This window comes from Cornus florida, unplaced genomic scaffold (assembly GCF_030987335.1).
Source record: "Cornus florida cultivar Cherokee Brave unplaced genomic scaffold, ASM3098733v1 CherokeeBrave_3.0.0_Hap2_Chr02, whole genome shotgun sequence".
In the NCBI taxonomy this organism is placed as follows: Eukaryota; Viridiplantae; Streptophyta; class Magnoliopsida; order Cornales; family Cornaceae; genus Cornus; species Cornus florida.
Window position 1 is genome coordinate 19,422,785 of NW_026775572.1, and position 19,660 is coordinate 19,442,444.

Here is a 19,660-nt window from a genome sequence, read left to right on the forward strand (position 1 = left end):
TGAGGATGAAGGTAACTTAAAAATTACAATAATGTTGATGGACTATTAAGCAGATAAGCTCATCAAAGTTATCACCAAAACAAAAATCCAAGTTGGGAGAAAAAAAAAATTCTATATTTATTTAGGTCAAGGTGGTTTTCCATTTTCCAAATCCTCCATCACCTCAATGTCCTTGCGTGCCGTTATCTTCTGTACATAACCTGCAATGATAAGAACGCCACTTAGATATTGATGTTCTAAACTAAACTTCTGAATCCTCAAGTGAAAGGAAGCACAATACAGATATGGTTGAATCCTCGTACAATTAAAAAAAAAAAAAAAAAAAAAAGAATTACATTCGATAATGGAGAGTTAGGAATCCACATCTTGACCAGAAGGAAAGAAGAAATTGGCACAAATATGTTCATATTAGTTGCTTAATCAGATGGCATGTGAGCCAAAAGAAAATTGATCTCACTCAGTTCAGAAGAGCCCGGGAAAAAAGACCCCAAACACCCCAATTACCTAGTGGAAGAAAAACACGAGCATCCATGGGATGAGAGCTGTTTTATTTTATGAGTAGTTATCTATTATGGATTTGCATGGTACTATATTGAACAACAATAATCCTACCAAATCTGCAATTTTTTTGGAATGGATCTAGATCAACATCCAACAAGTTCAAATATCTGCTAGAAGCTCCCTAAATGACTCAGCAGAAGTCAATAAAGCCTTATCATTGCAATACTATAGTAAGACACTCAACAAGTTCCAACATTAACATCTTGTTTTAGAACTTCAATCAATCTCAAAGGAACCCATATCAAACTGTCAAAACTTTGCTCTTAAACTTTCACATGCTATCAAGCATAGCTGGGTGAATGCTTAACCTAAGGATCAAGTTTAGAAAATTGATTGTAACAAATTAACAACGAATTATGAAAATGTTATGCTAGGCATCTGAACTTAAACTCTAATTTCAGTAATATGTCAATAGAATAACTAATCCAACTCTAACTTGCAAAACGCCCAATAAGGCAAGGCCTCAAGAATCTAAAAGCTTCAAAAATAAACTTGAACGATGACTCAACCATATTGAGAAAGTAGAACCTCTAATATTCCTACAGATCAATATTTCTTCTGGTAAATTCTTCCTTCAGATCACTACTTAAATACATGTACTTCACTTTAGTCACATTGCTTCTAATCAAGTTGAGTTACCACCATGGCCCTTGCCTCTGGTAAAAATTAGTATCTAAAATCTCTTTTCAAAAGGAAACCAACCCTGCAATCCGCAAGGATGGTCTACCAAGACCATGTAGACATAGGTGCATGGGCACGGGCATTTAACACATCACATTGGAGACCTTGAAAGCCCGGGTTCATGTGACTAGAAAAATAAAAATCTGTTATAAAGATTTCTTGATGGTCTAGAGAAAGTTAAAAGAAATTACAAATGTCAATTGAAATAAGTGACTCAAGTTCAAGACACTTCAAGCTCAAATGTAGATTTGGGGATAGAAAGCGAGGTGAGAAATAAATGGTGCATTAAACAAAGGTCTTTAGATTCAAGACACTTCAAGCTCATATGCTTTATGAATGGTGGCATTAAATAAACCAATGACTAGCTTGAAAAGTGATTATAGTTCATATTTACGCGGAACATAATTTGATGAGATTCAACTATATATCAATGAAAAATCATTGTTTCTCTTTCTTAAAATTGTTAAAGATGTCTGCCCATATATTCAGAGTGGATAAAGCCAAGTGTTGGAGCTGTTGTCATCTTGTATTTCTGGTCAAGGCAACAACATTCCTAGCTACTACTACATTAAGTGCAAGCTTAGAGTTTAGGCAAGGGAATCCCTACCGCACCCCTAACCTTGATATGGGTGCCTTCCATTGAAAGGGTTAAAATGCGAAGGAAATTACTAGCATTACCTATGTCTATGGTTCTCAACTAAGAAAAGAGGAAGCATTAAAAAAAAGCTAAGGTAAGACTGACAAACCAAATTTAGAAGTTCCTACTAATAGAGACTATGTCTAGGATCTAGGAGGTACAAGGTAAAATGGTAATAAAAGAACGGTAAAATTACAATAGGAAAGCAGTTCAAAAGTTTATAAGAGACGGGGATACTTGTTTTGTAATGAATTTTGACCTTACAAATTGCAATAGCAACAACATACTACATGAAAGAAGAGTACTGAAGTGAGTTGAATAGAAGCCAAATCAACTTCATCTATCAAAGCCATAATGTTTTGCCATGTGAGGGTGTGAAACTAAATTACCGCTACTACTGATGGATCTTCAAAATAACAAAAAAAAAAAATTAGAAAGTTTAGTCCCTGGCAAGGGTTTAATAAATTTAATAAAACCACAGTATCAATAACTTTGCACGTATTAGTTGGGCTGCTTACATAGATGTTCCCTCATTAACTGCGATATCCTTTGAAGACTTCAGGAGGAGGACAGAGCTAAAACCTGATGGCAATGTGCTACCATGGCTACGATTTGGGCTCTATGGAACAGGAGGCATTCTAGATTCCTTGCTCAAGGATGTGCGGGGAAGAGTTTAGTTTTTGTCTTCTTGTTGGACTTTATTTGCAAAAGAACTCAAAGGAGTGCCTCTATCCTTGATTTTGGGTATTGAAGAGCTTTAAGTTCAAGTAGCTTGTTTTTGAAAGCTGTTCATAAAAGTTCAAAGGCCACTGCCCCAAGGAAAAAGTCAAGCTTAATTTCAATAGGTGCTCTCTTAGCAACTCAAACTGTTAGGAACTGGGAGCATCTTCAGAAATGATGCTAGGAATATAGCCCTTATCTATGCTACAGCGGTTGGTACAGGCTTTGCTGTTGAGGCAAAGATCCATAATATATGTAACGTTTAAGGGAAGATTCATCCATGATTTTGAATCATAGCATAGTCAAGGGAAATTCAGATGTGATGGTGACATGAGTTAGTAATCTATTGGGTCATGATATTTAGCCGGGGTTATGAAGGAGATCTTGAGCTTGCATGACTCTTTAAGAGACGGACGTTTCTCAAGTCCCAAGGTCAACCAATGAGAACGCAGAGTTTCTTTCCTTCCAAAAGTGGATTTGCTTCATTCTCCTTATAGGGGTCACTTTTGCGGCATCATTGTATATAACTTTATATGGTGTCTTTTGAAGGATCTCACATCCCTCTTCATTGCAGACTCTTCTTTCTTCTCATTCTCTACTTGGTTTCTTGTAGAAAATCCTTATAAAAGGGGGCTAGCCTAGTACACGAGGCTCCTGCCCTTGCGGGGTCTGAGCCTCTGAGGGTGGTAAGATATACGTAGCCTTACTTCCGCATATGGAAGAGCTGTTTCCTGATTCACACCTGTGACCTCCAGGACACAAAGAGCAACTTACCATTGCGTCAAGTTTTGCCCTCTCTTATAGAAAATCCTAATCTATTTCAAAAGTTGGCAAAGCAACAAATATTGAATGAAAAAAAAAAAAAAAAACTTTTTCAATCAAGAGCAGCAAGAAACATTTATATTTTTTATTTTCCTTTCGTAGGTTTATATTCTTGTTTAAAATAAAAAGAGAGAGTAAATATTTTGAGTGCACAAAATGCATTTATCTGAAAGGGAATTAGCTAATAGAACATCGCACGCATGATAAGATCAATGCTTATCTATTTATTTATCTTTGACAAGAGAAACTTTACTAAACAATGAATAAGAAGTATGAGGAGGTCTCCTTAAAGAAAGGAGAAGCCGGAAGAAAGGGAAAATGGACAAAAAAATGAATAAAAAGCAACATGTAAAAACAAAAGGAAGCTAAACTAAACAGGAAGGCAGAAGCCAACAAGAATTTCTTGCATTAAAGACGGGTGATCCCCTCGAACAGCAAAGACATTTAATTCTTAAAAATGAACACCTGCTCCAGAGAGCAAAAAAAAAAAAAAAAAAAATCCCATTTTAAAAAATGAACACCTTTTATCTCGAATTGAAGAATCGCTTTCTCAAAAGTTTCTTTAGTTTGCTCTATTCAAACACGAAAAAACACAACTTAGTTTTCTCAAACATATTTAAAAATTGCACTCCCTACCTCTCTCAAGTCTCTAGGCTCTTCTTTAGCCCATTTCTTGTGCTTTGCCTAAAAATCCTTTCCATGTTATTTCTAAATATTTCAAGAAGTTTGGTTTCCTTCCTAAACTAGATGCAAGTTAAAATTATCAGCTATGAGCCTATAACATATGGAATTCACAGTGACAAATGGATGTCACACCGATCATGGGTACATTGTTCATACTAGATATGGGCATATGCTTGGAAAATAGCAAGACAGGATATTCATTTTTAACAATACAAATTGCAGGCCAAAAATAAACAAGTTCTTGTGAATAAGAAGAAACATACCAATTCCAACGCAGGGTATGCATTTGCAAATTGTTTCTTTCCCCCTTTTATTGTAATAACTAACAAATCCCGACCCTTGGCAACTCCGACACTTTCCAGTCCATTCATAAACCACTTCCTTGCAATCCTACAACTCCAAAAATAAACATAATTAAAAAATAATAATAATAATAATAATAATAATAATAAATTCTGACCAGTAGGTGCTCACATATTGAGGCTTAGCCCCCTAACATAGTGAAAAGAACTGTATAGAACATAATCTAATCAAAGTTAGAAATGTGAAACATTATGCTGCAAAACCTACTACTAGAGCAATTTACCTTTTAGAATTAAGCATCATCATCATCATAAGTGGCAATGGACTTGCTAGTTTGAACATCATAGTTTACCCTTTTCCACTTATAAATATGTAGAACGAATTAGCTTATTAAAATCAAGTCGCCCAAAATTACCGATAATCCCAAAATTTTCGCCACTTGTAGCTTTTAGGTGGGCTAGTAAAAATCAAGTTTATCTCCAGTTCCAACACTTAAGGTGATACTGTCCAAATTTGAATTAATACATTTTACATGTTGCAACAATCTCAGTGAACTCTGCCACTAAAAATCCGACATTCTAATTTTTAATTTAATTTTCTTTTCCTACACTTTCTCAGCACCCAAACAGATGGTAACGAATTCGAAACAGAAATCAAACCTCAAGTATGGGATCGCAACGGAGTCGATGATCGATTTCTTCGGGCGCCACCGGCGACGTGTCAGGATACGTCATGGGAAGAGGAAGAGCATCGTCGTCGTCGGCCAAGTAGCTCTCTCTGTCACGTGACCAACGCTTTTCTCTCGCATTGACCTTCGTGTTCTTGTTAATAGCAGTTCGCCTCTCCGCGGCGACACCGTCCGAGTCGTGGCTGGTCCGGGCGCTAACAGAGGCGTCGACGGCCACCGGAAAATTGAACAACCACCGCGGAAATGAGGGACCCACCACGGAGGGGTCGACGGCGCGGCAGCGGACGACGGTGGTGGAGGGAGGAGAGAGGGCGGGGAAAGAGAGGAATGTGGGTCTAGTGGGGGAGAAGATTGAGCTAGGGTTTATCGGCAACATTCGACAAAATTGCTTTTGTGTATATATATATATGTGTGTGTGTGTATGTATTTGAATTGTGTGTGTATATATGAGAGAAGAAATGTCCACTGTTCACTATTTGGGAGGTCTGGACAGCATCAGTGCGAGAAAGATGGAGAAGATTGGTACGGATTTATAGATTGTGCTGGGTCGGCGTGTTACGCAAGGAGCTGGTCCTAAATGTAATGGAGGTATTATCTAAGGCTTTCGTTTGAATGAAAAAGAAAGAATGGATATAGTTACGAGTTTAAGTCAGGGCACGAGCGGAATAGCAGTAAAATTACTCCAAGCGAGAGTGCTTGAGAGTGTACATCTATTGATATGGATTATGTGACTGCTATAAGAAAGAAATGAAATTATACCTTCTAATATTTTTGTTTGGAAAGGGTCAATCAGAGGGAAAAAAAAGATTATAACAATTAAATTATTATTTATCATTTTATAAGATGACTCAATTGTCATAATAAATTATTATTTTTTAATTGTTGAGGATAATTTTCTGAATATGACTTGTATTACAGAACCATTATCTTTTTTTTTTCAAATTTTCTCATTTTTTGAAAAATATATTATGATTTGAAGGGATAGTTCTCTCATAATCCTTTCTTTTCTCTTCAATTAAACTACGCCAACAAATCAAACTATTCAATCCAAACGACAATGGTGGATATTAATTAGACATCATAAACATCACCTAGGCCTTTGTGGGAAGTTGTAATATTGTTGCAATTGAAGTGTTAAATTAACTTATAGCAAGAAAATTACAAGTTAACTTTCAAAAAAAAAAAAAAAAATACAAGTTGTTACTTTTTGTGCATAAAGTCATCAATAAAGCTATTTTCATTTTTTACTGATGACTTGGTGCAATGCTAAAGCAAAGAGATGATTAATCTATACTCATTTGGAATTTGGATTTCCAGATTGAGGGCATTTTATGCCTCCATAAGGTCCGTAGTAAAACTAACGATCTAATGTAGTTTGAGGAGGCCCGAGATGACATGGGCCGGATATGACTTGCAAACGCGACATTCAGTCCGTACAGATGGGTCAGGCCCATAGAAAGACACTGCCATATGGGCCGAACGCGCATAAGCACATCAAAGAGGACCGGGACTCATGGAGGAACGGGCCTAGATCCAGCAGTCCATCAACATTTGTAAATCTCTATAAATAGGAGAAGTAATGGAAAGAAAAAGGGAGATATTTTTTGGTTGAAATACAGGAATTCTAGAGAGAGAAAGAGTGAAGGAATTTCTTGTATCTTCAATTGGCGCCGTCTGTGGGAAACGCATGGAAGATTGGTTGATCAATGATGAATATCGCGTGGATTCAGATCAATTCGGTGGATCGAGACTCGATCTTTGGGAGTTGGATCCAAATCTGAGCGATTGTGACCTACTCTGGAGGAATTTTAGTTCCTGAAGCTTTGGCAGAAGTGGCTTCAGATCTACGCAACAACGAGTTGTTCGATTGTGGCAGGATCTGACGGATTTAGAATTCGGACAATTCAGATCTCGTCAACCGTGAGCATAATTCGGAGAATTCGAAACCAGATCTGAAAAATTCCCACTCACGAAGCTCGGATCTACTCGCGAACTTGAGATTAATGCCTTTATTCCGTTCAGGAATAATAATAGGTGAAAGCTCCAATCCGATGGAGGCTGTCCAGCAAACAAAGCTTGAGGAGTTGATGAACTTGATCGAGGCTCTCAAAAAAGAGAATGCAGAATTGAAAGCTGGAATGCAACATAAGCAAATGCCCGCGGTTTCGCGTCCACCTCCGGCCGGAGAAGGAGGTGTTCAATCTAATATCGCGCATCAAGGCGAGCAGGACGAGAACAGTCAGTCAGCTCTCCACCGTGATTTGCCGCCAAATGCTCGTCGAGCTGAGGATCACGAAGGATCGACTCACGTTGATCCGCGACATGAGCAGATCAGACAGAATGAAGCCATGACCTTAGATCCACATCGGGAAAGGTTCAACCGAGAAGAGGTGATAGAGGTTGATCGCCGCCAAGTTGCGTCGCCTTGGCAAAGAGAGCTCATAGAGGAACGGTCATTCGATCCGTCCTACCGGCCTTCCATGGCTACAATCATTCATCGCGGTTCGGAGAGCAGAACCGTAGCCCACAGAGCTACCACTGGGCGCCAAAGAGAGAATGAAGCGCTCCGATCCGCAGCTCGAACGGTTGATTCACCATTCACTAACGAGATCCTGAATGCCCCTCATCCAAGGAAGTTTGCTATGCCAGTATTTATTCTGTTTGACGGAACAACCGATCCGATCGATCATGTGTACCATATCCAGTTGAAGATGGCCCTGAATATGGAAAACGATGCTTTAATGTACAAATGTTTCCCTACAAGCCTAGCTGGACCGGCGCTCAGCTGGTTCAAGAACTTGCCTAAGAGCTCCATTGGTAGCCTCCGAGATCTGTGCGATCGGTTCATAAGTCAGTACTATGGGAACAAGCGTCCGCCAAAGGACATCTCAAGCCTATTCACAATGAGACAGCACAAAGATGAACGTCTCCAGGCTTTTCTCACCAGGTTTAATCTCACTAAGAGTATGGTGATCGAATGCCACCCTTCTACAGCGGTTCAAGCCTTCAAGTTAGCCATGACACGTGGCACTCCGTTCCATACCAGTCTGGTAGTGAACATGCCGACGACTATGGATGAACTCAATGAAAGAGCCGACGGCTTTGTGCGCCTAGAAGAAGAGGAGGCAGCCAATGCTCGGACAGCGTCGCTCGTGTCGACCGAGGAGAAGTCCAAGGCAAAGATCAGGCAGAAGCAGGCTCAGCCGCAGCGTCAGACCTCCTGGAAGGCAGAAAAGAGGTCCAGGGAGGAAGAGCTGATCACTCCGCTGAAGGTCACCCTGGCGAGGCTATATCAGGAGAACAAAGATAAGTTTCATCCACCACTGCCAATTAGGCAACCCCTCGAACAGAGGGATCAGACTAAACATTGTGCTTTCCATTCCGATTTCGGTCATCAGACTAATGAATGCAGGAATTTGAGAAGGCAAGTGGAGATGTTGATAGCTAGAGGGGAGTTCGCGAGTTATGTTCAAGGCTCGGCAACAGAGCAGAATCAACCGATGGAACAAGTAAAAAGGAGCCATAAACAAAGCTCCCACAATTCACAACCAGTTCGTATAATCAATGCTATCCACGGTCGACCCGAGCCCAGCGAAGATTCAGATGAGCTGCTCCGAGCGCGCCTACGGCACGCGCAGATGAAGAAAAGGGTCAGCAGTGTGAATACTCTACACCAGCAGATCACATCGATACAAATAAAGTTCGACAGGACAGACCTGCAGCGTGTTCAAATCCCCCATGAAGACCCGTTGGTAGTCAGTTTGACAGTGGCAGACTGCTTGGTGCGTAGAGTTCTGATCGATCCCGGGAGCAGTGCGAATGTCATGCCAAGGGACACATTTGATCGGCTCGAGATTAAACCAGAGAGGCTCAAGCCCACTGGAAATCCCTTGTTAGGATTCGATGGCAAGAGGGTGGAGCCCGTCAGAATGGTGGAAGTAGAAGTTCAAGCTGCAGAACGAACTTTTATGGAAACTTTTGTGGTTGTAGAGATTCACCCCTCGTACAATCTCCTGATGGGAAGAGGATGGATTCACAGAGTCCAAGGAGTACCCTCAACTTTGCATCAGGTCATGAGGTGCCTCGGACCCGATGGAAATAAGGTAATAGATATTCGTGGGGATCAGGTTGCAGCCAAAGAGTGCTATTCCGTCACACTAAAGTATGCTGGGAAAGGGAAGGCGCCCGTCCGACCGGCAAGCCCCAGATAGCAATTACAGGAACCTCTGCCCAAGCAGATAGGGTGGAGGGGTCAGTTGACTTGACCGAGGAGCCCCTTCTGGATGTGCAGATCGATCAGTCCAGGCCAGAACGAACTACCAGAGTAGGAATAAGACTGACCAGGGAAGAGCGGCAAGAGCTAGCTGACTTCTTGTCTCACAATGCCGATGTATTTACATGGAGTCACCTAGACATGCCTGGAATTAATCCCTCCGTGTCCTATCATTCTTTGAATGTCAATCCCAATTTCAAACCAGTAAAACAGAAGCAACGAAGATTTGCTCCAGAACGCAACCAAATCATAGCCGAGGAAGTTGATAGGCTGCTTGATGCGGGATTTATCAGAGAAGTACACTACCCTGATTGGTTGTCCAACGTCGTTGTCGTGCAGAAGAAGAATGGGAAATGGCGAGTATGCATTGATTTCACCAATTTGAACAAAGCCTGTCCGAAGGATAGTTTCCCGCTGCCAAAGATTGATCAAATGGTGGATGCTACCACCGGGTATGAACGCTTAACGTTTCTGGACGCTTATTCAGGTTATAATCAGATCCCTATGGACCCGGCAAATGAAGAAAAAACTTCTTTTGTAACCGAGCGAGGGACATACTGCTACAAAGTTATGCCTTTCGGACTAAAGAACGCGGGAGCAACTTATCAAAGACTTGTTAGCAAAATTTTCAAGGATCAAATAGGAAAGATTGTGGAAGCCTATATTGATGATATGGTGGTAAAGAGTAGGAAGAAGAGTGATCATCTGAAACATCTGTAAGATATATTTGATGTGCTGAGGCGATATGGTATGAGGCTCAATCCAACCAAGTGCTCGTTCAGTGTGAGTTCCGGTCAGTTTTTGGGACACGTGGTCAACCGCAGAGGCATCGAAGTTAGCCCCGCTCAAGTAGAGGCTTTGATTAAGAATGCCGAGCCAAAGACGATCAGAGAGGTGCAAGCCCTCACAGGACGAATAGCTGCATTAAGTCGATTCATTTCAAAATTGTCAGACCGCTGCAAGCCGTTCTTTGACACGATTCGGAGTCATGGAAGACAGGTCTGGGGATATGAGCAACGACAAGCATTGACCCATTTGAAGGAATATATGCAGAATCCACCAGTCCTGTCAGCCCCGGATCCAGAAGAAAAGTTATTTTTGTATCTTGGAGTATCTAGTGTTGCGACAAGTGCCGTTCTGATTCGTTGCAAGGAAGGCGTGCAACACCCGGTATTTTATGTCAATAAAACAATGACCGAGGCAGAACGAAAATACTCGAAGGCCGAACGGGTGATACTTGCACTGGTAAACGCAAAAAGAAACTTGAGGCATTATTTCGAATCCCACCCTATAGCTGTTCTAACAACTTTCCCAATCAGAATACTTATGCACAAGCTAGAACTCTCGGGCAGAATGACAAAGTGGGCCATAGAGTTAACTTCATTTGACATAACATATGAGCCGAGAACAGCTGTCAAAGGACAAGCGGTAGCCGATTTTCTGCTAGAATGTGACTCTGAAGATACGGAAGAAGACCTCAGGTGCGGCTCTTGGAAACTTTATGTGGATGGCTCCTCTAACCAGATGGGGGCTGGCATTGGGGTTAAACTGCAAACCCCAGAGGGTACTTCTTTGAGTCAAGCACTTAGACTTGAGTTCCGAGCCACCAATAACGAAGCGGAATACGAGGCGTTACTGAATGGGTTAAAGTTGGCCAAGGTCAGAAGTTTGACTGTTTATAGTGACTCACAGTTGATTGTTCGGCAGGTAAATGGTGAGTACGCGACCAAGGATGACACGATGGGGGCATATCGTTCTGCCGTTCTACATAAAGCCAAGGACTTTGCAAAGATTGAATTCATACAGTTACCGAGGGAACAGAATGCAGATGCAGACCGGTTAGCATGTAGTGCTTCGAGTTCCGGTGAAACATTGGCGAGGGTGATTCCAGTAGGAATATTGACCCAGCCATCTATTTTCGAAGAACCCTTGGACTCTGACCCTTGGCAAGTCAACGTCATACCGTATGAACCGAGTTGGATTGACCCCATCATTACTTATATTCGAGATGGCGTTTTGCCTATGCAAAGGGATGAAGCTAGGAAACTCAAAAAGAATGCTGCAAAGTACGCCATCGTGCATAACCAGCTGTACAGAATATCCTACTCTGGCCCATACTTGAAGTGTGTCACCCCCGCGGAGTCGCAGCAGGTATTGCGAGCTATTCATGAGGGTGTGTGTGGCAATCATTCTGGGGGAAGATCGTTAGCGCATAAAGCAATGACACAAGGGTATTTCTGGCCGAACATGTCAAGAGATGCGGAGGAGTTCTCTCGAAGGTGCGATAAATGCCAACGATATGGACCGTTGATCCACCAACCACCTGAGGAATTGCACGTAATGGCCTCGCCATGGCCTTTCGCGCAATGGGGGATGGATGTGGTCGGTCCTCTGCTAACTGCAAGAGCTCAGAACAAGTATGTGTTACTGGCCACGGATTACTTCACTAAGTGGGTGGAAGCAGAACCATATCCTAGCGTGACTCAGACTCATGTGAGACGATTTATTTGGAATAATATTATCTGCCGTTTCGGCGTTCCAAGATCAATAGTCATGGATAATGGCACGAACCTCGACAGCAAGCAAGTAAGAGAGCTGCTGGAGGAGTATGGAATTAACCAGAAGTTGGCTGCAGTAAGTCATCCTCAGGCCAACGGACAAGCAGAAATTACAAACAGAACCATTTTTGCCTGCATTAAGAAGAAGCTGGAGGACCATAAAGGGAAGTGGTTGGATGAGCTACCGAACGTCCTATGGGCTTACAGAACCACCCCAAGGCGGCCGACTGGGGAGAGCCCGTTTGCAATGGCATATGGTATCGAGGCAGTTATACCGGTTGAGCACTTGGTCCCAACTATCAGAAGCTTAGCATGGAGTCGAGATCAGAACGACAAGATGTTAAGATTGAACCTCGATATGATAGACGAAAGGAGGGACGCTGCAGCAATAAGGTTAGCATCATACCAGCAAGTATTGGCGAATAGTCACAACAAAAGAGTGAAACACAGAGCCTTTGCCCCTGGCGATCTGGTTCTGAAAAGAAATGTGGGGATAGTCAAAAAAATGATGCCACCCTGGGAAGGCCCATACAGAATTGCAGAAGTCATAGGCAAGGGAGCATATACGTTGGAAACCATGGCGGGAAGGTTGGTCAGCAAGCCCTGGAATGCCACGTCTCTTAAGAGGTACTACCAATAAAAGCTAAGTTTCGGCTTTATTGGATGTTGTTTGTTGTCAATCAAGTACGTATGAATGTGCAAATTCCTGAAGTTTATAAAAATAACTTTCCTCTTTAATGGGTTGCTAAAAATAAAAAATAAAAAAAATGAAAAGCCAAGTGGCAAGTGGCATTCTAGCCGAGCGCCAGGCACTTAAGCAAGATAAGTGGCAGCTGGCACCATAAGCCGAACGCCAGACACTTGCTAAAAATTTAAAGCCAAGTGGCAAGTGGCATTCTAGCCGAGCGCCAGGCACTTAAGCAAGATAAGTGGCAGCTGGCAACACAAGCCGAACGCCAGACACTTGCTAAAAAATGTAAAGCCAAGTGGCAAGTGGCATTCTAGCCGAGTGCCAGGCACTTAAGCAAGATAAGTGACAGCTGGCAACACAAGCCGAACGCCAGACACTTGCTAAAAAATGAAAAACCAAGTGGCAAGTGGCATTCTAGCCGAGCGCCAGGCACTTAAGCAAGATAAGTGGCAGCTGGCACCATAAGCCGAACGCCAGACACTTGCTAAAAATTTAAAGCCAAGTGGCAAGTGGCATTCTAGCCGAGCGCCAGGCACTTAAGCAAGATAAGTGGCAGCTGGCAACACAAGCCGAACGCCAGACACTTGCTAAAAAATGAAAAGCCAAGTGGCAAGTGGCATTCTAGCCGAGCGCCAGGCACTTAAGCAAGATAAGTGACAGCTGGCACCATAAGCCGAACGCCAGACACTTGCTAAAAATTTAAAGCCAAGTGGCAAGTGGCATTCTAGCCGAGCGCCAGGCACTTAAGCAAGATAAGTGGCAGCTGGCACCATAAGCCGAACGCCAGACACTTGCTAAAAATTTAAAGCCAAGTGGCAAGTGGCATTCTAGCCGAGCGCCAGGCACTTGAGCAAGATAAGTGGCAGCTGGCACCGCAAGCCGAACGCCAAGCACTTGCCATAAACAAGCACACGACAAAGTTAATATAAAAGAAAAGAGAGAAAGGGTATATATATATTGAAAATGGGTTTGAACAAAGCGCAACACAAAGGAAAAAGAGAAAAAGAGTTCTGTCATCTCATTCATAATAAGCATTGAGTTTACAAAAAATGAAATATTCAAGTCACATTGTTACAAAAAAGTATGGAATCGAAGAGTCCGGAGGAGTCCTAGCTAGCTGCCTCAGTACCGACAGCATCCTGGTTGTGCCGACCCGTCTCCTCGGTCCCATCAGCCGTCTCACCCTCACGAGGTGGGGAATCAAGATGAATAACAGAGTCATTCTGCTGGGGGCCAACGTCAGCGGTGGCTATGGGAGGTACCACAGTTGACGATTGAGGAGCAGTTAGAGGCAGAGCGGTAGGAGGAGCTGTAGTGATCCTTGAAGAAGCAATGTCCTGGCACTCATCAAATATGTGCTCCGCTTCGGTGGGTTCTGGGTCAACATAGACCCACAGAGGGTCAATCCCTAAATCCTTATTGACCTCATCTGGAGTGGAGCTGGTTTGTCCCTCATCCGGAACTCGGTCGGAGAAACCTTCTCGGAATCCTTGAGCATATCTAAGAGCGCCGACCCTTGAGAACCGAGCATGAAAAGCCAGCATCCCACCGTTCACTCTGCTGATTGTATCAATCAGAGCAGTACGCTCGTCCAGAGCTCTCTTCTCAAAAGCCATCCGAGCAGACTGTTCATCAGCCAGAAGGCGCTGGAGCTCTGCCTTTTCGTCTCTGATTGAATCACGCTCAGTCTGCCAGACGCTCTTTTCAAGCTGGAGGGCATCCTTCTCATCCTGAAGAGAGTCGTTCTCCTTCTTCAAGACATCTCTTTCTTGTTCAGTTTTTTCAAGCCGAGCCAATACCTCGGTATTCTTGCTGGCGAGAAGGTCATTTCTTTATTGGCCACCTCCAGGCTATCAGAAAACTTACGAGCCCTGGCGTTCCCCATCTCTACCTGCTTCTGCATAGCCATCATTCCGAACAAAGTCTGCATAGATGTACATTAATAATGGTTAAACCGATAGTCTGGTCGGGCGAAGGCAAGACCAAATAATATGAGAGAATTCTTGAGTTGGAAAATAAAAGTCACCTCCATGGCAGATTGGGGAAAGCGGCTGAACACATCCTTCTGGGATAGGCCTTTCGCCGCCTCAAGGTCTTTCGGAGTCCACATGCTCCTATAATACGCCATGGCGGTCTGGCCATCCTTTAGCATGGTCTCGTTCGGCTTCACGAACGTCCAATCCGTTCGGGTGTACCGAGGAGCCCATGGTGGTAAAGTGAGAAGAGAAGGGGAGCCTGAAGCAGAAGCAGAGGCACCAGCTGCAACAGGCCCGGAGGGGGCAGGAGCTTTGACCGGGCGATGCAAGAGAGCACCCGGCCCAGAGACCCGGGTCCTTCTTATGAGAGGTTCCTCCTCAGGGTCGACTCCACTGTCAGGATGAGGCCTTTTGCCTCGTTCTTTGCCCCGAGCGCCCCCAGCAGCAGCAGGGGCTGTAGTGATTTGAGGTGACGCGCTCGGATTGGTAGCAGGGGTGCTGACAACAGAGTCAATAGCCACCGTGCTCAGGATAGTGTCAGAGATGGTGGCTGAGGAAGAGGCTGATGCAGGAGAGGAGGTTGCCCCAGCAGCAGAAGTGGCTGGGGGAGTATTTTTCTTCCTGCCAAAAGAGGGAATCTGAAGCCTGCTCATGTTATAGCCGAGGGATGAGAGCGTTAGGAGGTTTTCTGAAGTGAGGAGGTCTGAGCAGGAAGGAATATCGTTCAGAACGTATTTCTTCAAGTAATTACTCCTATCCCTGCAAACACTGTAGCTCAAGTCATCACAAGGTATTCCTAAGGAGCGGCATAAGAAAGTACAAAAGCGAGGAACGCATGTTTCGCAAGGGCAATCGTTTTTGTGAGATTTGAATTTCTTATATGAGGAAACAGAACAGACGCCAAAGGCACTCGGGATTGGGTAATCCTCTGCAGCCGGCGAAGACCAAGCCCCACTAATGCCCACGATGTTATCCCTCCAACCCTTTTCAGATTTGATTGTGTTCGTACATATGGACATCTTCTCGATCGGGTAGAGGTGGTAAAAGGGCTCGTTAGTTCGGATCTTACTGACCTTATAACACAGAAGAAGATCTATGAGGTCAAGGTCCAGACTTCTGTCATGAATCAACAGTAGCATAACGGATATGATTCTAAAGAAATTGGGGTTTACCTGCAGGAGGGATATCCCCAGTCTATTGAAGACATAATTAAAGAAGGGGTGCAGAGGGAACCTAACGACATTCAGTTGAAGGTTTAAAAATAAAACTTCGCCGGGAAGGAGGCCGACACCGGTCATAATATTAACATCCTTAGGGCAAACCCTAACTTGGATGTTGTCAGGAAGTCTAAGTCTCATACGAAGAACATCTAGATCTACAACCATGGTGGAAGTGTTTGAAGGATCTAAAAGGGGTAAAAAGAAGCCTGCCGAAAGTAAAAAGGAACAAAACTAACCTCTGAGGTAGAAAGCAACAAAGAGCACTGCAAGACCGCTGGAAGAACGACTCTTGAAGGATTTCACCGGAAAAAGCTTAGCACTGTTCTAAAAAGAGAGAGATTTGACTGATGATGGAGACGGTAAAAAGGCATGAAGTGGTATTCAAGAGCCTTATAAAGGCGAGGGGGACCCGAGGGCCGAAGCGTCAGGAAGGCGAGAAAGTCATCGAGCCCCTGAACATTGATTCTGGATCTGACCGTCCGTTCCCCCATGTGGGTTTCTCTAGCTGTCAACGTCATGATGAGACGCCTTCAATAATTACCCCCTTATTAAACAAGGGGTAATTATGGGGGCAGTTGAGGAGGCCCGAGATGACATGGGCCGGATATGACTTGCAAACGCGACATTCAGTCCGTACAGATGGGTCAGGCCCATAGAAAGACACTGCCATATGGGCCGAACGCGCATAAGCACATCAAAGAGGACCGGGACTCATGGAGGAACGGGCCTAGATCCAGCAGTCCATCAACATTTGTAAATCTCTATAAATAGGAGAAGTAATGGAAAGAAAAAGGGAGATATTTTTTGGTTGAAATACAGGAATTCTAGAGAGAGAAAGAGTGAAGGAATTTCTTGTATCTTCAATTGGCGCCGTCTGTGGGAAACGCATGGAAGATTGGTTGATCAATGATGAATATCGCGTGGATTCAGATCAATTCGGTGGATCGAGACTCGATCTTTGGGAGTTGGATCCAAATCTGAGCGATTGTGACCTACTCTGGAGGAATTTTAGTTCCTGAAGCTTTGGCAGAAGTGGCTTCAGATCTACGCAACAACGAGTTGTTCGATTGTGGCAGGATCTGACGGATTTAGAATTCGGACAATTCAGATCTCGTCAACCGTGAGCATAATTCGGAGAATTCGAAACCAGATCTGAAAAATTCCCACTCACGAAGCTCGGATCTACTCGCGAACTTGAGATTAATGCCTTTATTCCGTTCAGGAATAATAATAGGTGAAAGCTCCAATCCGATGGAGGCTGTCCAGCAAACAAAGCTTGAGGAGTTGATGAACTTGATCGAGGCTCTCAAAAAAGAGAATGCAGAATTGAAAGCTGGAATGCAACATAAGCAAATGCCCGCGGTTTCGCGTCCACCTCCGGCCGGAGAAGGAGGTGTTCAATCTAATATCGCGCATCAAGGCGAGCAGGACGAGAACAGTCAGTCAGCTCTCCACCGTGATTTGCCGCCAAATGCTCGTCGAGCTGAGGATCACGAAGGATCGACTCACGTTGATCCGCGACATGAGCAGATCAGACAGAATGAAGCCATGACCTTAGATCCACATCGGGAAAGGTTCAACCGAGAAGAGGTGATAGAGGTTGATCGCCGCCAAGTTGCGTCGCCTTGGCAAAGAGAGCTCATAGAGGAACGGTCATTCGATCCGTCCTACCGGCCTTCCATGGCTACAATCATTCATCGCGGTTCGGAGAGCAGAACCGTAGCCCGCAGAGCTACCACTGGGCGCCAAAGAGAGAATGAAGCGCTCTGATCCGCAGCTCGAACATATTGTTAATATATTATAAAGTTAATATATTATAAATTAAGATTTTCATAACCTCTTTGAACGGTTCCTCTGAAATCATTTTAGTTGAGATTTTTAAGATGGAGACTTTCAACGTTGTTACGATTATTTCTCAACGTTATGCATATTTTTCTCACACTATCGTTGGACTCTTAATCTATAAATAGGAGTCCAACAATTCAAAAAATATAACAACGTATCAAACTATTCACTTGTTTTCTTTCTTCCTTACCTATCATTATTGTAATACTTTCTTTTGGGCAATTGATACACGACTTGGTTATATATTTCCTGTCAACGTGCTGATAGAGGAGTTAGTGGCTGTGAGCGATTGGGGTTATATCTTGGAACTACTATAGCCATCACCACCTGCACGTAAGGAGGAAATAACAGTTTTAGGACAGCGTGTCCAACACGTGTCTCACCATATCCCAGGCCAGAGCTTTCTTTTACCTTTATATATATATATTTGTTTTTGTTGTATTATAAAGATTAATTATGCAGTTCACTCTTATTTAAATTTCTATTAATATATGTTATAATAGTGTTTGGGATATTGAAGTGTTTGTTTATTATTACTATTATATTATTATTTCTGTCGCAACAATCTAAAACTGCTATTTCATATGAGTATATATATATATATATATATATATATATATATATATATATATATATATATAGTCTGTTAGATATATATGGTACCTGTAGCAATTTTATAAAAATTCTATCATTTGTTGCATAATAGTAATTGTAATATACAATACATCAAATATATATATATTCATTACACTATTAAAATTGTTTTTGAAACGTGATGTACGATATATACTATATATATATTTAACCTTTTCAAAGTGCTTGAAATTTTGTGTATATATATGTTTTATAATAATACTGTTCTTACTGTTATAGGATATTCGTTACTGTAACATTTTTTTTGCTTTGTAACATATTGTTTCCTTTTGTTTATTCATTAAATCTATGTTATTTATTATTGTTGTAGAAATTACTTGAATATAAATTAGGTTGAATCCTATAGTGAATTTTTTTTATTATTATTACAATTATACCAAAAGTTCAAATCAACTTTGCCTTTAGGATATTTAAAAAAATAAAAATAAAAATAAAATTTTGAGCAAATTTGATGAAGCCAATAGTGTTAAACCTGAGAAGTTTTGTGGTCAAAATTTTAAGCGTTGGCAGAAACAAATGAGGTATTGGCTAACCGTCTTAGGACTTTTATCAGTCTTTGAAAAACCTTTCACTACCACTCCATCACAAACTCAAATTGTCTCCACCCCAACAACAACAACAACTGAAACTTCAACCACTAGAGAGCCCACTACTTCATGTATGACCAAGGAGCAAATTGATTACCATTGTCATAATAGAATACTTAGTGCATTATTTGACAATCTTTATGATATCTACCATCATACCTCTAGTGCTAAAGAATTATGGAATGCCCTAGAAGCTGAATATAGGATTGACGATGCTGGTATAGAACGATTTATGGTGTCTAATTTCAATAATTACAAAATAGTAGATAATATGACTATAAGTGAACAAATCCATATATTCCAAGATCATTTGAGAAAAGTGGAGAAAAATGGCACAAAACTTAGTGAAGATTTCAAAGTGTCATGTCTTATTGAGAAACTTCCTTTTAGTTGGTTTGATTTTTCTAGATCCCTTAGACATAAGCAAGGAGAGTTAACATTGATTAAAGTTATTAATTCCATCAAAATTGAAGAAATTCATAGGTCTAGATTCAACCAAGGTGATAAGTCAACTAAGGTGAACCTAGTTGAAAATAATAAAAATTCCAATCATTCTATTAATAGAGGTCGTTACCAACCTAGAGGAAGGATTTTCAAAAATAACAAAACCAACCAGCGTACTAATCAAACCTTCCGCCACAATTATAGTAATAATAGTAAACCCAAAAATCCTAAAGGCAAAGGTGATCACAAATTATGCTTTGTTTATGGGAGGACCAACCATGTGGCGAAAGATTGCTACTACAACAAGACTGAGCCA

At 42.2% G+C, this 19,660-nt stretch overlaps 1 protein-coding gene across 1 annotated transcript; it reads right to left on the reverse strand.

Annotated features, from left to right (window-relative positions):
• Positions 1-99: 99 nt before the first annotated feature.
• Positions 100-5,791, reverse strand: LOC132294074 (protein disulfide-isomerase SCO2). The gene is made up of 3 exons (XM_059791802.1): positions 5,068-5,791; positions 4,369-4,495; positions 100-200 (listed from the first exon to the last, which is right to left on the reverse strand). The coding sequence occupies exons 1-3, from the start codon at positions 5,470-5,472 to the stop codon at positions 127-129; spliced, it is 606 nt and encodes a 201-aa protein (XP_059647785.1). The 5' UTR covers positions 5,473-5,791; the 3' UTR covers positions 100-126.
• Between the last annotated feature and the right edge of the window lie 13,869 nt (positions 5,792-19,660).

Coding starts and splice junctions, on each gene's coding strand:
- LOC132294074 (XM_059791802.1), bottom strand. CDS start 5,472: ATGTTGCCGATAAACCCTAGCTCAATCTTCTCCCCCACTAGACCCACA. Junction 4,496..5,067: donor GTTGCGATCCCATACTTGAG/GTTTGATTTCTG, acceptor TTGGAGTTGTAG/GATTGCAAGGAAGTGGTTTA. Junction 201..4,368: donor CATACCCTGCGTTGGAATTG/GTATGTTTCTTC, acceptor TTATCATTGCAG/GTTATGTACAGAAGATAACG.